The 17140-nt window shown below is 35.4% G+C and overlaps 1 protein-coding gene across 2 annotated transcripts in view; it reads left to right on the forward strand.

The window, feature by feature from the left end:
- The window catches only part of kto (mediator complex subunit kohtalo), a 149920-nt gene that overhangs the window by 13006 nt on the left and 119774 nt on the right, over positions 1 to 17140 (forward strand). The window contains exons 2-5 of one of the 2 annotated variants that reach the window (XM_089104671.1): positions 253 to 354; positions 6280 to 6477; positions 8777 to 9089; positions 13671 to 13828. In XM_089104671.1, the coding sequence (XP_088960797.1) occupies positions 253 to 354; positions 6280 to 6477; positions 8777 to 9089; positions 13671 to 13828 (771 nt within the window). The remainder of the gene's footprint in view (positions 1 to 252; positions 355 to 6279; positions 6478 to 8776; positions 9090 to 13670; positions 13829 to 17140) is intronic. The other variant, XM_089104672.1, reaches the window with a different exon arrangement.

The raw sequence follows: 17140 nt of genomic DNA on the forward strand, positions 1-17140 counted from the left end.
ATATATATTTTAAAACACCTTTGTGCATACAAATGATTGTGTTGCTATTTTGCCTGTGCTTGTGTTTTGTTTATCACAACTAAGGCTTCTTTTAAGGAGATTAATAAAGGAAATTTCCCCTCTAAGGAACCTTTAGGTGAAGTATATTAAAAATACTGGATATTTGGATCTAAAAATACTTCTTTGAATTATTCATCAGACCCTTCCCTATGATCTTTTTTGTTCATTTATTTGATCTTTGTCTTTTTTCAGGATGAGCTGAATGCAACAAATGTTAAACAAGGTTTCTTAAATGCTCCCCAGATAGACAATGAGTATGGAACAGCCAAAAACCTCACTATCTCAACATCAAAGGTAAATATTTGATTAGAAAATAATTAAAATTTTACTATTATAGAAAAGGTCTAAAAAAAGTCTTTTGGGAATGTGGAGAAATGGTTTCTTTTTAACAAGATCATGGTATATAGATTGTGAAATACAAAATAAGCTGGACATGTAGGTGTCTATATTTTTGACAGCTATAACATAATAAAAAAAACACAATGTGCATCCAATGCTGTCACGGGTGCATCTATGACATCTCAGGAACGGCACTTTCAGGGCGTGTTGAAGGGGATGGTGGATTAATATTTTTCTATGCTCACGGTTGTAACATTATGGTAATCTGAATTCCTTCAGCCCTAGAGAATCCCAAAAATTATTCAGATATTCAACCCATTTATTTGAAAATTATTCCTGCACCCATTCATACAAAGCGCTATAGTACAACTATTATTAAAATTTGTTGCAAAATTTTATCCAAAATATAAATAGTAAGCCAAAATCTTGATTCTTATGGGGAAAATCAGAACAAAATTTAAAATTATCCTTTAATTAACCAATAAAAAACTATGCCAGTTCAAGCAGGAATTAAATTAAAAAAAAAGCCTTTGCAAAAGAAGTTTTTCAGATAAAAGTAAGGAACTACATTATTATTATGTTGTTTTTTTATTTGATGTTATGACAAGTAAAAACGCTCAACTCGAAATAAAAATTGTTTTCAGTAAAGTGCAAATGACGCTCTGGGCTTTATAAGGCACAGAGGATGTTAGTTCTACTCCTGTTTGTGATAATTTCTGTTCGTTTTAACTTTGACTTGGTTATTTATTGCTATTTCTATTCTTTCTGGGTTTCATTTGTTTATTTATAGTGATTTATGTTCATTTTATGCTTGAATTATTGTTTGATTTAATTTCTGCTCTTCTATGGTTTAATGTAGCTCTTAACTTTTCTTTGGGAAACTTCTTTTGTGGAATTTTTCTTTAAAGATTAATTTCATATAACAGAGGACAGCTTCTTTGATTGACTAATTCTTCTGCACGGCTGCTTTAATCCAACATTATGTTTCAATAAGTGTTATTTATGATCGTTTTCCTGTTTACTCTAGGTACTATTTCGACAGTATGACTAATAAGAGGATTCTTGGGTACAATAATGTATGGGTGCAATCTTCTTAGGTTAAGATTGACAAAACATTCTTGGGGCAATTTTGAGATTGATTCTGATTGTTGTCATTTATTTGATACTTCTTATGAGCCTGCTAAAGAGGTTGTTCTTGATGTTTGTTCTGCTTTGCCACTTATCTGCAGTTCTAAGAGGGCCTTTCCCATAAATCCTTGGATGCCCTCTGGTCCTTTAAAAGTTTGGGGAGAAAAATTAGCCTCTGGATGGCCTATAAGTCTGCTAGCCTCTTTGCTTTCAGTGATTTAAAATCTACAGGAATATATTTAATGTCAAAAGGTTTAGCCTCAGTATTACTTTAATTGCTCGGTAAAGATATTTGTGAAATTTGGCAGTAATAAACGCTTTCCTTAGGTCCTCTTTCTGTATCCTTCATTTCATGCCTGATTGTCAATGGTGAACATTTTGAGGGCGAACTAAATATTAAAGAAGTATTTACTTATCTGTCTTATCTTTCATATTATCTAACGCTATCCGGTGTCAGCTCATGTCTTGGGCCACCTTGTATTAAGTCAACTTTTTTTGGAACCAGCGTCTGACATGGAAATTACTAGCATTGTTATGGGATTGAGGGATCCTCGACATATGGTCCTGATAATGTGCCTATTAAGGTAATTAAATAAAAAAAAAACATTTTTTTCAACTGAAAGTAAGGAGCAATATTAAAACTTTAAACGAACAGAAATTATCACGTATATGAGGGGGTTTGGCCTCTAGTCAATACCTCACTCTTTAAGCTAAAGTTCGAATTTTGTTCGAATCACAAATCCCTGAATCACAAAGGCGGGTTAATTAGAATAGATAGCTCTTTTGGAAATACTAAAAAGACTTTAGCGTCCCGAGCGAGGTATTCTCGAGGGAGCGGACCCCTTAATATAAGCAATAATATTTATTCGTTTTGAAGTTTTAATGTTACTCCTTATTTTCAGTTGAAAACTTGTTTTTTTAATTTAATTTTTGATCGTTTTTTAAATAATGCTGGGAAATCCGGCGCCCCCTTCATAGAAATTTCCCTTCCCCATGGAAACATTCTCCCACGTAACCCCCTCCTCCGAGCCTCCCCCCTCCTACCAGAAAAAATCCCTCCTGAAAACGTCTGTATACTTCCCTAATAACTAATACTATATGTAAACAATGGGCAAAGTTCATAACTTACAGCCCTTCCCCCAGGAACCGTGGGGGAGTAAGTCATCCTCAAAGACATATTTATTAGATTTCGACTATGCTGAACTAAATGGCTATCTAAAAATTTTGATTGGGTGACTTTGGGAAAAAAATGAGCCTGGGAGGGGGTCAAGTTGCCCTCCAATTTTTTTGGTCACTTAAAAAGGGAATTAGAACTTTTAATTTTCTTTTGAATGAGCCCTCTCACGATATTCTAGGACTACTTGATCGATACGATCACCCAAGGGGAAAAAACAACAACAAACAAATAAACACGCATCCGTGATCTTTCTTCTGTGATCTTTGTTCTGGCAAAAAATACAAAATTCCACATTTTTGCAGATAGGAGCTTGAAACATCTACATTAGGGGTTTTCTGTTACGCTGAATCTGATGGTTTGCTTTTCATTAAAATTATATCACTTTTAAGGGGTGTTTCCCCCTTTTTCGAAAATAAGGCATATTTTTTTAGGCGTGTAACTTTTGATGGTTTGGACTAAATTTGATAAAACCTATATAATTGAAATCAGCATAAAAATTCTATTCTTTTGATGTATCTACTGGTATCAAAATTCCGTTTTTTAGAGTTTCGATTACTATTGAGCCAGGTTGTTCCTTACTAACAGTTCGTTACCACGAACAGTTTGATTATGATTAGTATGGTTTCCCGAATGCTCTCAAATGCGCTAAAGTCATCACCATAGTTGTTCAAATCATGGTGTTGAATCAAAGTGAAAACAGCAGCATTGGAATCACCATGGCTGATTCCCCATTTAGGAAAATTGATTGTCCCGTAACTCATTGACAGATCTAAAGGGTGGGGCAGCTTGCCCTGGGCGCAGGTCTGTAGGGGGTGCTGGCTTGTAAAGCACTTTTGGGTCTCATCAAATAAATTTGAAACCCTAGTTTTCCAACTCTGGAACACGGCAACGTTTTGAAATGGCGAGTATGCATGGCTTCGTTCGGGGAACTATAGGAACTGAAAAGGGGATGGGTGGAGTGACCGGGGGGGGGGAAGCCCCCTGTCTTAGAAGTATTAATTCCTCACTTCCTTAGAAACCTGAATGTATCAATCATAGGAAACAGTTTTATGCATTCGTGTCAGAGTCCTTCAAGGTGTTCAGACAAGAGTAGGTGGCCTAATATGAAAACCTCCATAAGGTGGTTGCAATTTCTTGACAACACCAATGGAGAGCACCGCTTTGAGCTTTGACCGCTAAAAGCAATACGTGTGTGTGGTATAGTAAAGTTTTTGTATTTGGATCTATCATATTTAGTGCAACACATTTTTTATTTATGTTCATTTGTCAATTTCAATATTAATGTAGTGCTTCCAATTTGGAAACAGAAATAGTATTACAAATTACAACTATAGTATTAAGTTCCGATTTAACTATCTCTGTGAATTGTGTGGTTGAAGTGTGCCGGCGTTTACAAAGAAATAGCCCAAGAGCCGTTGATTATTCTTCGTTCCTTTTCTCTTTAATTTGCTAATTTTCCAGAAGAACCCAAATTAAAAAAAAGTACAGTCTGTTATGTGTAGAAGGGAAAACCGTACATCTCTTAAGAAATATTAATCGTTTTAGGTATGAACTTGTTTTTTGTGCTTTCAAATTGTCGCATGTTGTTCAAAGTTGTAATATTGGTTTTAAATTTGTTTACGTTTGCTGATAGATTTACAGTCAGAAAAGTATTTATGTGCTTATTATATATCTATCCCCCTTTATCTCTTTTTAACTCATTTTTTACTGTTTATGAGTTGGTGTACAATTATTATGTGTATTTCTCCCCTTATTTGCAGGCCATGGAACCTTTGTGGTGATCAGTCATGAGTAGTAACTAACTAACTTGTCGCTTATTTAGTCATTTATATTCTTAGTTTGAGTTTAAAGCCAAATGGCTGCCATATATATTGCTAAACCTATTTTTAATTTTCATAGGTAAAAGTTGAGATTATTTGCCAAGTGATTCATCAATTAAGTAGACTCTAAGACATAACTAAGACCACATGATGTACGAAAAAACTGAGACGAAAGAAAAATGAAGAAAACTAAAGGCAAATCAACAAAGGGGATCATTTTTAGCTAGTGAATAACGGTACAAATGGGATGATTCCAGCAAGAACCATTGCCAAGCCATCTTTATTGGTCAAAGAATATATATAAAAAAACTAGTCTTTCGAAGTATTTAAGAATAAAAACCAATCTGAGGAAAAAACAGATGAGAGAAGACACGTGATTCTAACAAAAGCAGAAGGGTGATTAGAAAAAAAACTATAGCAGTCGAAAGTTAGACTGGGCATAGATTTTATTCGTGGCTGTAGATGGAGCCTCTCAATTAACCCGTGTTGCATTACGACGAATAGTTCATCCTTTGTATATACTGAGAAGGAACGTTTGTTGAGAACAAGTGTTGTATAGACACTATGCTTACCTCAGCAAAAAGAAAAATCATCATATTTGGGTTTAAACTTGAGAGTTGTCTATTGAAAGTCTGTGCTTGTGTAGCCATTCTCCAACTGTTGACTGGTTCTGGTAGTAAAAAATTTCACTCTTGAGTCCGGTTTTGATATACACAATTGCCAAAAGCAAGATTTGTTTCATCTTGCCTGGAATTAAAAACCTTAAAATAATTGATGGAGGTAACGGAAAAACTGTGTTTCCGTAAAATTTCCCCAAGTTTATTGCTAAGTGTAGAAAAATATGTTAATTATGTGAAGTTTTCCTTTCTATTTCTGGGCTGACCGGGGAGTAGGGATGAGTTCATTATTTTCTGTTTTTGGCCTTTTTTAGTCTTTTCCTTACAATCCGGTTTACAAGTTCAATGTGGTAGCAATTAGAAATTAAAATTATTTTATATAATTGAGCTAAGAGACTAAATAAGGGTCCGAATAGAATTTTACAAGTCTTAAGGTGGCCCTAGACGGTAAATCATTTTGATCAAAAGTTTCCGTCAATCGATTGACGTATACTTTAATCAACCTTCAATCGACCCTAAAATCAACCCTTCAATCTTGACCAAAGCTGATCTAACACACTGCTTTTTATCAAAATGATTGAGTCATTCAAACTTTCTATCAACCATAATGAACGCTTGACTCAAACGTCACACAGGCTCATTGACGGTTAGTAGTGCTCGAGCCAATTGACTGACAGGAGATTTTTACAAGAATTATTGACTGTCTAGGGCCTCCTTTATAAACTAAAGATATGACCGCGCCTCTTTATCATAGGTTGGCTTCGGAATTTTTGTGGGATTTCACCAGAGTTTTCCAAGTTTTACCACACATTCTTCTGTAGATTTTCTGACCAAACTCGATTAGGTTTTCTGAGCAATAGTTTGTGAAATGTCCTAAAAAGCTCAAGTACATTTGACACATTTACTGGACATGATCCTACTGCACTTCTGGGGGCGGGGAGGAAATTTCCCTCTCCCTCTATTTACGTACAGAAATAGCAATGCAAGTACAAAAATGGAGAGAAATAAGAAGAAAATATGTCTAAGCAAATACGGCACATTACTGTAGGATAAATTCAAAACCGGGACATTGGATTCAAGTAGTTCACTTTTTCTTTGTTTTTTAGCCTTATTTTGAACAAAATATATTATTTCCTAGATTACCTCCGCTTTTAATGCTCTACTTGCCAAAAAACAAGAGCTAAATACATTAGCCGATACAGGAAGGAAGAAACAGCAGATAAGCCCCAAGGAGAATTTCACACTGGTCACCCCACAACCTCGATCAAAGCAATTTGTGGAAACATGGTTCAAGGATCTCTCAGGTGGACGATCTCTGCAATCTCTAGCTAAAAAGGTAAAATATTACTGCTATATTGTCTTATTAGTGGGAAGTGCGCTGCGAGTGAATAGCGGCCAGGTACTGTGAATAGTGTCTATAGTAAACAGATTGTAGAAGCACTGGAAAAATAGATACTTTGCCTGGAACCTCACTGCTTACAATTTTTAACGTAGAAAAAAAGACTACCTGAGAGTTTTTAAAGTTTAATTTTTTGCGTTACTGGGAGATTTTACTTTCATGGAAAGCCCAAAGATGACAAAAGTAACAAATAAACACCGAGATGTTGTAAACCATCCAAGTTAAATAGAACTTATATTGGCAGCGCAAAATGTACTGGCGTGTATGACATATCAGATTCTAATTTGAAATATCTTGTCGCTATAATGTGAACACCACAGTACTTTTTTTTCAATAGACCAAAAAAAAAAAACATCTTCTCACCCAAAAACATCTTCTCACCCAGTGTCTCAACTCACCCAAAAAATATATTACCATAGTATAGAAATATACACTATTCTCAATTTAATAAATGAAAATATAGAGGGAAAAACGGGTATAATATTTAAACAAAGCAGTGGAATAAAACAGAAAACAACAACAAACTTTAAATAAAAAAGGTCCGATTATTTCGACTCCACGTCCGGGAGCCTTGATCAACGCGAAAAAAATGAGTAAAGTTAAATTAAACACAACATATAAAGAAAAAAACAGCAAATAAATATAAATTACATTTTAATAAATTTCAAGTTTCAATGCTGTCACTATAAATAGACTGAATAAGCAACACAGAAATGAATAGGGGAAATTTAAGGTTGTATATGGCAACAGTTGTATAGTTCAGTAGATCTTAACCTTGTAATTTCATTCATGAGTCATAATTAGGGCTTACGTAAATTTTTAAATAAATATTGTATTTCATTTTTTGCTAGATCTCACTACCAAATTGAAATTATAGATGAGACAATCTGTTGTACCAGGGACAATCTGTTTGTCATTTCAGTGTTGCTTATTCAGGCTACTTGCAGTGATTGCAGTGGTATTTGGAAACTATTAAGATGCAAGTTTTATTTATTTGTATTCTGCTTTTTTTTTCTTCTTTTTCTTTATATGTTGTGTTCAATTCAACTTTACTAATTTTGTTTTATTTATTTGTATTCTGTTTTTTTTTCTTCTTTTTCTCATATGTTGTGTTCAATTCAACTTTACTAATTTTGTTTTCGTGTTGATACAGGCTCCCGGATGTGGAGTAGAAATATTCAGATCTTTATTATTCAAAGTTTTTGTTTTTTTTCTGTTTTGTTCCACTCCTTTGTTTTTCCCGTTTTATACCCGATAAAGGCTCTCGGACACGGAGTTGAAATATTGAGATCGTTATAATTTAAAGTGTTTTTTTTTCTGTTTTGTTCCACTCCCTTATTTTTTTCGTTATATTATACCCGTTTTTCTCTATAATTTCATTTATTAAATTCTGTAAATGGTAAGTTTATTTTTGACATTTTTGACAAAAATGACAAAATTATTTTTTTGTCAGTTTCTCGCGAATTCAAGACCAAAGACAAATGCATGTTTATAGAGACGTTTCAGTCAATCAATCAATCAATTTATTAATACTAAAAAAACAATTACAAACGTAAAGCAATTACTAAGGCCAAGAATATGTAATGTAGACTGATTATGGAGGCCAGTTGTATTTTTCGGTGTGTTTTCGAGTAGACAGAGTATTTTTCAATGGCCGTCTTTTTTTCTTTTGAAAAAGGGTATTATTAAAAGAAACAAACACATTAATAACAAACCCGAAGTTTTTAAACTTGTATGGGTGGAATCACCCTTTACAAAACCCTACATACACAGTCACTGCCAGCCCCCCCTCTGAACGAATAATAATAATGAAATAAATAAATAAACATAAAAAGGAATAAATAAATTTTAAATTTTAATAACTATTCATGACCTAGCTAGATGTCGAAGACACAGAATAAAAAATCAAATAAAGAATCCAAATAAAAAATTTATGGGGGATAAATATGGACTTCAAGTAAATAGAAGAAAAAAATGGATGACAAGTTTAGGAGGGCTGAAGGTCCGAGCATTTGGAGGGAGGGAAAATTTTGCTGCAACTATATATCTTGCTGTTAACTGTAAAAATTGCCATAACATTGCTGTTAACTATAAATGCTGTAACTATGTAGAATTTCTTTCCATTTTAGGTTCGTATTTTTAACAAAAATGTTGCTGTTAACTGTAAAATTTGTAACTATAGAAATTGCTGTTAACTATAACTGCTGTAACTGTGAAGAATTTCTTTCTATTTTAGGTTCCTATTTTTAACAAAAAAGAAGAGATCTTCACGACTCTATGTGAGTTTCAGATACCAATGGTCAGAGCCATGTGGTTCATAAAAATGACCGCTGCATATACAGGTGCTGTCTCAGAAGCCAAAAACAAAAAGCGTCAAGTGACTGATCCTGCTCAAGAATGGACGCCATCAGCCATTAAATTTTTAAGGGATCAATTAGTAAAACTTCAGGATTACCCTGGTAAGCAGACACATGCAATGCAGCCTCCTCAAACTCAGCACCCTGTTCAGCCAACTGCACCAAGTCCCACGATGCAGCTTGGCTTGGCAGGTAAGTACTTAAAGAAAAAAAAATCGACCCTTAAAAAAGCTGCTGATTTATATAAAACCGATAAGAAAAAAAAACCTTAAAAAAGCTGCTGATTTATATAAAACCGATAAGAATTAATTAGTTCAGTATAAATGGGGCTTAAATAGGTTTCTCCAGTGTCTCTATTGAGAGCTACCTTTCGGTGAATATGCTTTTTTTTTATCTCAACTGCCTCCGTGAAAACTTGCATGAGAACTTCAATGGGGGCAATATTGGGGGTGTTGTCAAATAAAATGAAATGGTGTGGATTGTCATACACATGTTGAGCCAAGGCGGAACCAAAGGTTTCAGGCCTTTGGCGTAGCTCCATAACTTTGTCGATTGAGGACCTGTGTTCCAACAATCTCTCCCCCAATTGCTGGTGGGATCTTCCAACATAGAAACAACCACAAAAACAGGGAACCCTCTAAACACCACTGCGCAAAATGGAGCTTGTTTTATCTTTATTGCTGTTAAAATAGGTCTGAATTTTATTAGAATTTTTGAAGGCGACATTTAAGTTATGTTTTTTAGAATTCTGTCCAATTTGTCCCTTAATAGGGTAAAACAATAGGGTAATAGTGTAAAACAGTAAAGACTTTCTTATCACCCACCAAAGGGGTGATATCTGTTGGAGGTTGTGGAGATGATGCATCCTTTTCTGCCTCTTTGTCTTTTTTCTATGACGGATTCCAGTAACTTGATGGGAAATCCGTTGCAAAAGAAAATATCGTTCAGATAATTCAATTCTGGGACTATATGAGCTTTTGAGCATATTCTTATTACACGATTGACTAAAGATATTACTACACTTCTTTTTACGCAATGAGGGTGGTTGGAAGAAAAATACAAATACCTATCACTATGTGTAGGTTTTCTATAAATCGAATATTCAATACTGAGAGATTTATTGAAGATTAAAACGTCTAGAAAAGGCAGTTTATGATTATATTCTAGTTCTAAGGTGAACTGAAGGTTAGAATCTAAAGTGTTAAGACTAGTCAAAAAAGTGTTAAGTTCGGGGTATCAGAGGAAAAGTATTCAACGCGGGGGTTTCAATAAATTTCATGTAAAAGTGGCCAAAACAGGTGAAAGGCTCGTACCCATTGGAAGACCCATGATTTGGGTGAAAAATTGATTATTCTACCGAAAATATAAGGAAGATCTATTGCAAAGGCGAACAAGACGCATAATGGTTTTGATATCTAATGTTTCCAGTTCATCCGTTCAGTAATGTCTTCTACTTTCTTTTGAAGAGCAAACTCGCACTTTCTAATGTCACATGAAGTATACATAGAAATGGCATCAAAACTGGCCAAAATTGTGTCTTTTTTTATATCAAGGTCTTTTAATTTTTCAACAAGGTGAACTGAATTTTTAATGTAAGAAGTTTGCGTGGACATTAGAGGACGAAAAATTGTGGATAACCATTTTCGCAGTCTGAGAGCTGGAGAACTATAAGAGGCCACAATTGGGCGCAGAGGAACTCCACCTTTGTGGATTTTTGAGAGACCATAGAATTTAGGGGCAGAGCATTCTTTAGAATAAAATGTTTTTTTACATCTGTGGAGTAATGAGTCTTTCAGTTTGTAAAATTCCGAGGGAGATGGTCAGATAATTGCTAGTCAGAAACAACCTTCGCCACTTCAACAGAGAAATTGTGGGATACAGCGGCAAGATCTAGATTAGAAGTTCGAGCAGAATTGAATCCCTATTTTTTATAAATCGCAATTAAAATCATCAGCAATTATGCAGGGCAAACCTACTCGTTTTACTTTATCCAAGCATGAACCAAGCTTTTGAACAGAAAGTGCAAATAATTGATCAGATCGATCATTACCGTAATCTGTCGGCAGATGCACATTAATGAAGGTAGAACACTCAACCCTAATTGTAAAAAAACAATCACCCGTCTCAAATAAACTAGAACGGACATCTGAAAGTACAAAGGATGCTAGTCATCTGGAAGGTCTACCCTTCCTACTTAACATTTTAGCGGTAACACAGAATGATGAAGCACCTTTTAATTTAAGTAAATTCACACTGAACTTAGTAATAAAATGCTCTTGAATAAAAATAAGAGAGTATCTAAAAATAAGGTCATTTAGTACTGGTAGTTTATTCAAACTACCGAGGGAGAACAATAAAGTCTCGCCCAGGAAGACGCTCGTATCCATCTTTGATTGAACCCTTTAGGAACCAAATTTTGGGATTGGAAATAAGCTTTAAATGTTCGTGATTTTCCACACTTTGCTATTTTAATGCAGTTTGGAATGTGTTCTTTAAGTTTGGAGTCGTCAGATCGTCAGGAACCTGCTTAACAACTGCAACAAAGACTGGTTCTTTAACTGATGCCTCAGGTGAGAGTTCAGAACACTTCACTTTTTCAACAATTTGGCTAGCAATATGTTTATTAGAAACGACATGTTTCCATCCCCCTTTGCTTTGGCGGAGCTCACCTATTTCTCCGTCAGAACTGGGAGACAAACTATATACAAAGGTTTTTCTCTCTGATGGACCTTTCAAATTCTTGAGAGGGTTCTTGAGAACCACTGCATAAGAGACTTTTGAGGCAGAATTTGACTGATGTAACCATTCATGCGGTTCAGCTTGAGGCCATTTAGGAGTAGAAATAGAATTTTCAATAAAGCTATAAGTAATAAAGCTATAAATTACGTTATAAAGACGGATAATTATGCAGTAAATAATCTTTAGCACAGAAACCAGGAACAAATTACGAAAACTTCGAAGTAAACCCAGGCCTCTTGCAGCCTTAGACGATATAATTTCTCTGTGCTTCTTCCCTTTCAAATTAAAATCAACAAAAAATGCTAAATATTTCATTTCGCAAATTTGATTAATAATAGCATCACCAAAACAAATATTATTCGCTGGATTTATCAACACACCAGTAAGGCTAAATCGTATAGTTGGTTTTGCGAACGTTAACACCTAGAAAACTAAGACTGCCGTAGTAAATATATTTTGGCACAATAGGACATGATTTTCGCGAGCTATGAGACCTTGAAGGTTCGCCTCTGCGATTGTTATTTCTGTGTCAAATAAAAGTGGCCCAAAGACAGATCCTTGTGGGACTTTACAATTTAATTGGAATGTAACACTTGTAGTGTCCTTAGATACAACCTCATTGATCTTCGATGAAAATAGGATCAGAACCGTTGAAGACAACTATTCCTTATACCCAAGTCCCTAAGTCTACGCAGAAATAATTCAAGATCAACCGTGTCAAAAGTCTTCAAGTCTTCAAGATCAACCGTGTCAAAAATCGATAGAAATTCTTAATGGAATCTTATCAGTTTCAAATGAACTATTGATATCGTCAACCAAATGATCCATTGCATGACTTGCTGAGTCGCCTTTCCTAAATCTAAACTGACTATTCCACAGTAGGCCATAAGGCTCAAGATATCCGTGTAGTCGCCCTTGCATAACTTTCTTAAAAATTTTGGAAAACAATGGTAGGGTTATTGGGTAGGGGTATTATATGCAATGGGTAGGATTATTATTGCTCTCCAATTAGTCATCTCTTGCTTATTTCGACCAATATGCAGTGGTATGAGTCTTACCTGCTTTAGAACATATGGAAGTTGGCTCTTCTCCATTCCAAGAGTAATCAAAAATGAAACACATGGTAATGTATAGCATGCTAGAGCTTTAAAAACCTTAAAATTTAGCTCGTCTATCCTGCCAGAGTTCGACTTGATTTTCTTACAGAAATATATACATTCCCTTACATTTATACGTGAATGCATGCAGGAATTTTATTTTTACATATATTCATCCATTCAGAAATCTATACATATATGCAAATACAAATTTTCTCATAAATAGTTTGATAGAACAATAAGTTATGATGTATGCGTGAATAAAACAGTAATATTACTCAAGGATTGCTTACTTAATTTTCTTCAATTTAAGGCAATAACAAAGCTTTAAAATATATTAGGAAGACAATGTGGATGTGAATTGAATGTATAAGCTCCGATTTCTTGTTATTCATATTGACAGGCACGTGAAGAGAAGTTACAACGCCATGTTCTTTTTTGGTGGCTCATTTTGGTTGTTGAACGGGCATCATCAAAATGACGAAGAGGTTCTCAAAAGTTGCGCTTTGACACATAAACAGCCATATGTGGCTCGCGAGTCTCAGGTTGCCGATCCTTGGCAAAGTCAACTAAAGCCTGATCAGGCTAGCCTTCGCCTGGGATAAACAAGTTGTTGCTATTGACATAGATTCTTCACTCGTGACGAAAAAAAAAATTGAAAAAAGGAAATTGTGAAGTTTGTAAGTTGTTCGTTTTACTGCTTTTTGGCCCAAGTTTTAAGTATATATTAAATACCGGAACATATCCGAAGACATAAATATCGTCGTTTAAAAAGTGGTCTCTTAGTATAAATTTGGAGAAGGGCTTTAATTTGACATAAACATTTTATCAATTAGCATGGAATTATATGTCTAAAGAAGTCATTATCCAAAATCTTATATGTTTTATAGCAACAAAAAGGCTGTGTAATATTGATTCGTTATTTGTTTTTGTATAGGCTTGGCACAACAGGTTTTAGCTAATACGCAGGTGTCATCAACCACCAATCAAAATGCCCCTCCTCAGCAAAATGGTCCTACGATGCTCAGTGAGGAGCAGAAACCTGCACTAAAGCTCTGGAACTATTGTTCGAATCTAGTCTTTTCTATGTATTGTGTAAGTCTTTCTCCTTTGCTTTCGTTTGTGTTTGTATTAAGGTTTTTTTTTTAATCTTAAAAGTTTTGATATGCATCCATATTATCGCTTCACTATGAAATATTCCATCGGTTAACAATTCCTTATAAGATTGTTTCTAATCTACTTGGGAGGAAAGACTGCTAAGTCTTGGATTCGAGGCACTCCCTGGGACTTGCAACAATAGGAATTAACCTGATTTGTCTGACAGGTATGATTTATATCCAGGCGTCATAAGAGGGGTATTGCACAAGTACCAGACACCTAGGAAGAAAGACAATGAACGAGAAATGACGGAGGACACCCATATATCGGCGCTATCGCGCCTAATGGTCGTATCTGACATTTCCGTTGTTTCCGTTGGCATTTCTGTTATGTTCCGTTATCCCCCTGAAGTTATTTCGCTTCCGTGATAGTTTCTGAAAAAAAGTTGTAACTTTTTCTTAAGGAGTGTATTTACAGGGTAAGGAGTAGAATGAATAAAATTCTTTATGTTCTAATTATAGTCAAATTACCGAAGACGGGGTAGTTTCACATGTTGTGCTCCACATGCTGGGCTAACGTAAGGCTGTAGAGCGTGACGCTTGGTTTAGGTTGTTCAGCAGTTTTGTGCTTAGCCACGAGGTGATTTTTAAATGATCCTGTAGACCTCTTTGTTGACTTTACATCTTTTCATTTTACAGTGACTGCAGTTAATTGCAGCTGCTCTCTTGTTCCAAGTCCCGTGTTACTCCCAGACCTTGACTTTCTTTGATGGAGAGTCCGCTTCAGGTTCAGAGTCAAAACTTGACAAAACTTTCGATACGAGGTTTGATCCCACTTTTGACATATGTATCGGTGCCTGCAAAGCCCATCGTTACTAAGCATATAGAACAGTGCGGGTCTAGTTACTCCTGTGATTGCAGATAAGAGTAGGAAACAAGGACAATTCAAGGAAGAAAAGACAGTTCTCTTACAGAGTATAATCTAAGCCCTTAAGCGAGCTACCCCTTGCCAAATCCCGGGTTTGTCATTGTTTCTGAGGTGTCCAAATGGGAGGAATACATTGGTGAGAAATTGCATAATTTCTAGCCAATCTTACTTGACTGTTCAGGCTCTTGCCAGGGGTTCGGCGCAGAGGACGATGCCGATCTTTTAATTCCACGATATAATTTATTTCAATACATAGGACCTTTTAATCCAATATGCAATAATACAAGGAGGTTATTTCAGGTTGAGACCCAGAGAAAACCAAAAGTATGGTTTCATTCGTTGCAGCCAATCAAATATCTTCAAATTTCAAAGGTTTATCATAAGCTCAATAGATATGCTGGGGACAAAGGTTTAGGGAACATTCATATACACCACAAGTACATCTACCAAATTTGTTGTATTCTAAGCACTCTCAAAAGGAGAGGAATTAAAATAATCTAATTCTTATTTGTTTCTTTGATTTCTTATTCGATTTCTTATTTGTTTTGTTCATCACAAACACATGCTTCTTTATATAGAAGCCCCGGGAACACTTTGGGTAATGGAAGTTTGGCTACAGCCAGGGTAACACAGAAAAACTTACTATGATGCAAGTATAGAGCAAAGTTAAAACTAAAAAGGAACAAAAATACCTACTCTAAAGAGATCTATGACTACGCCTTTCGCCCTCTCATAATTAAATCCATTCCAACCGACGGAAAAGTCTGTCTGGACTCAAAGGATGACTCATATCCCTGTTGAATTTTTAGACCACATTTAATTAGCTTATCACGTAAAAAGACTGTGAAGGTTTGCAACAAAAAAGGGGAACGAAAGTCAAAGAAAATGGGAAATTATGAAAAGGACAGTAGGTTTTTTATCTGATAAATAATTGCGGGTCTTCAGTGCCAATAAAATTTCGTTCCTGGCAGCTTTAAGTGAGTATGCCAAAATTCATTATCTCATCGCCCACTGTAAATGGATAATATACAGTAGAATCACGACTCAGTAATATTTGGCTACTACAGTCTTGGCGCGGATAAAAGCTCCGCCCATATGCTCGTCCATTCTCATCCATCAACAATTCAGTGTATATTACCCTTTAACTTGTATTTTCGCAGAAACTATCTCGAAATGCCTTTGTAACCAACTTGAAACTTCGAAACCTACTTGTAATTTCTGAAAACATCGAATAATTACGTTACACTACTCATTACCGATTTTTATATATGTATTAGAATAAGTTAATTTAAAATAAGATTCTTTAAAATTTAGTGTTACAAAGGTGAAGCAAAGTTTCGCGTTCAAGAGAAATCTGACTTGTCTACCCGTGAAAAAATCTAATGTCGCTTATGTTTATACGTTCTCTGGAGCACTTGTAACTCGGTCCGGCTTTGTATAATGGTTGATATAGGGAATGATTCTAATGTATATTATTTATATACAGAGGTTTAGCCTAATCTTTGTTCAACAGTTCCTTGATTATAAAGTTCAGTCCACTAATTCAACAATGTTGGTTTGAGTGAGCAGGTAAATATCTGCTTTAATGTTGTTGTTGTTTGTTTGTTTGTAGCACTCCTGGGCAAGCTGCCCATTGTGCACGTCTCCATGATTTCATCAGAGCCTTTAGGGATGAAAGGTAATCCACGTCAAAATTCAGTTGTCCAGCTGTTGTTCTGTCATGACCGAGGGTCAAATAATTTAAAAAAGCCATCTGGCTTTTGTCACTGTGGTTAGGGAGGGGTTTTGAAGAATCTCAAGGCAAAAAACAATAAACCAATGTCAAGCTGTATTCAACTCTGTCCAATGGTGTCACAAATGAGCCTCCATATTTACAATTCAATCACAACTGGCTGACAAGGCAATTTAAACTAAGGAGTTTGGCTTGCAATATATACACATACTCATACATATAGCTTACATATCACTAATTTACCCGAACAGTATTAACATAATGTTCAATAATATTTATATATACAATTGTTAATACAAATTACAGCTCTAAGTGTAGCTTAGTATCTACAATAAAACGGCCTAGTACTTCCACAGATTTTTTCATAGCCCATGGTGGTGCCTGTGCATGGCCCAGAATACTTCTGAGCGTGAATGCGCCAAAATACTTTAGGCAAGCTTTTTTCAGTTGCAGTCTCTGTGTCTCATACTTTTTACAATACATTAAAATATGCCTAACATCCTCTTCTACATTGCAGACCTCACATAATGGAGAGTCTACTGACTTCCATTTAAATAATACACTCCTAATTCGAGCATGGCCTGTTCTGAGCCTGAATATACTGATAACCAGGTGTCTGACTGGGTGACAGATCAGGAGGTGGGGTACCA

The sequence above is a fragment of the Artemia sp. Qi Xiang Cuo genome, chromosome 18 (genome assembly GCF_049724085.1).
Source record: "Artemia sp. Qi Xiang Cuo chromosome 18, ASM4972408v1, whole genome shotgun sequence".
NCBI lineage: Eukaryota > Metazoa > Arthropoda > Branchiopoda > Anostraca > Artemiidae > Artemia > Artemia sp. Qi Xiang Cuo.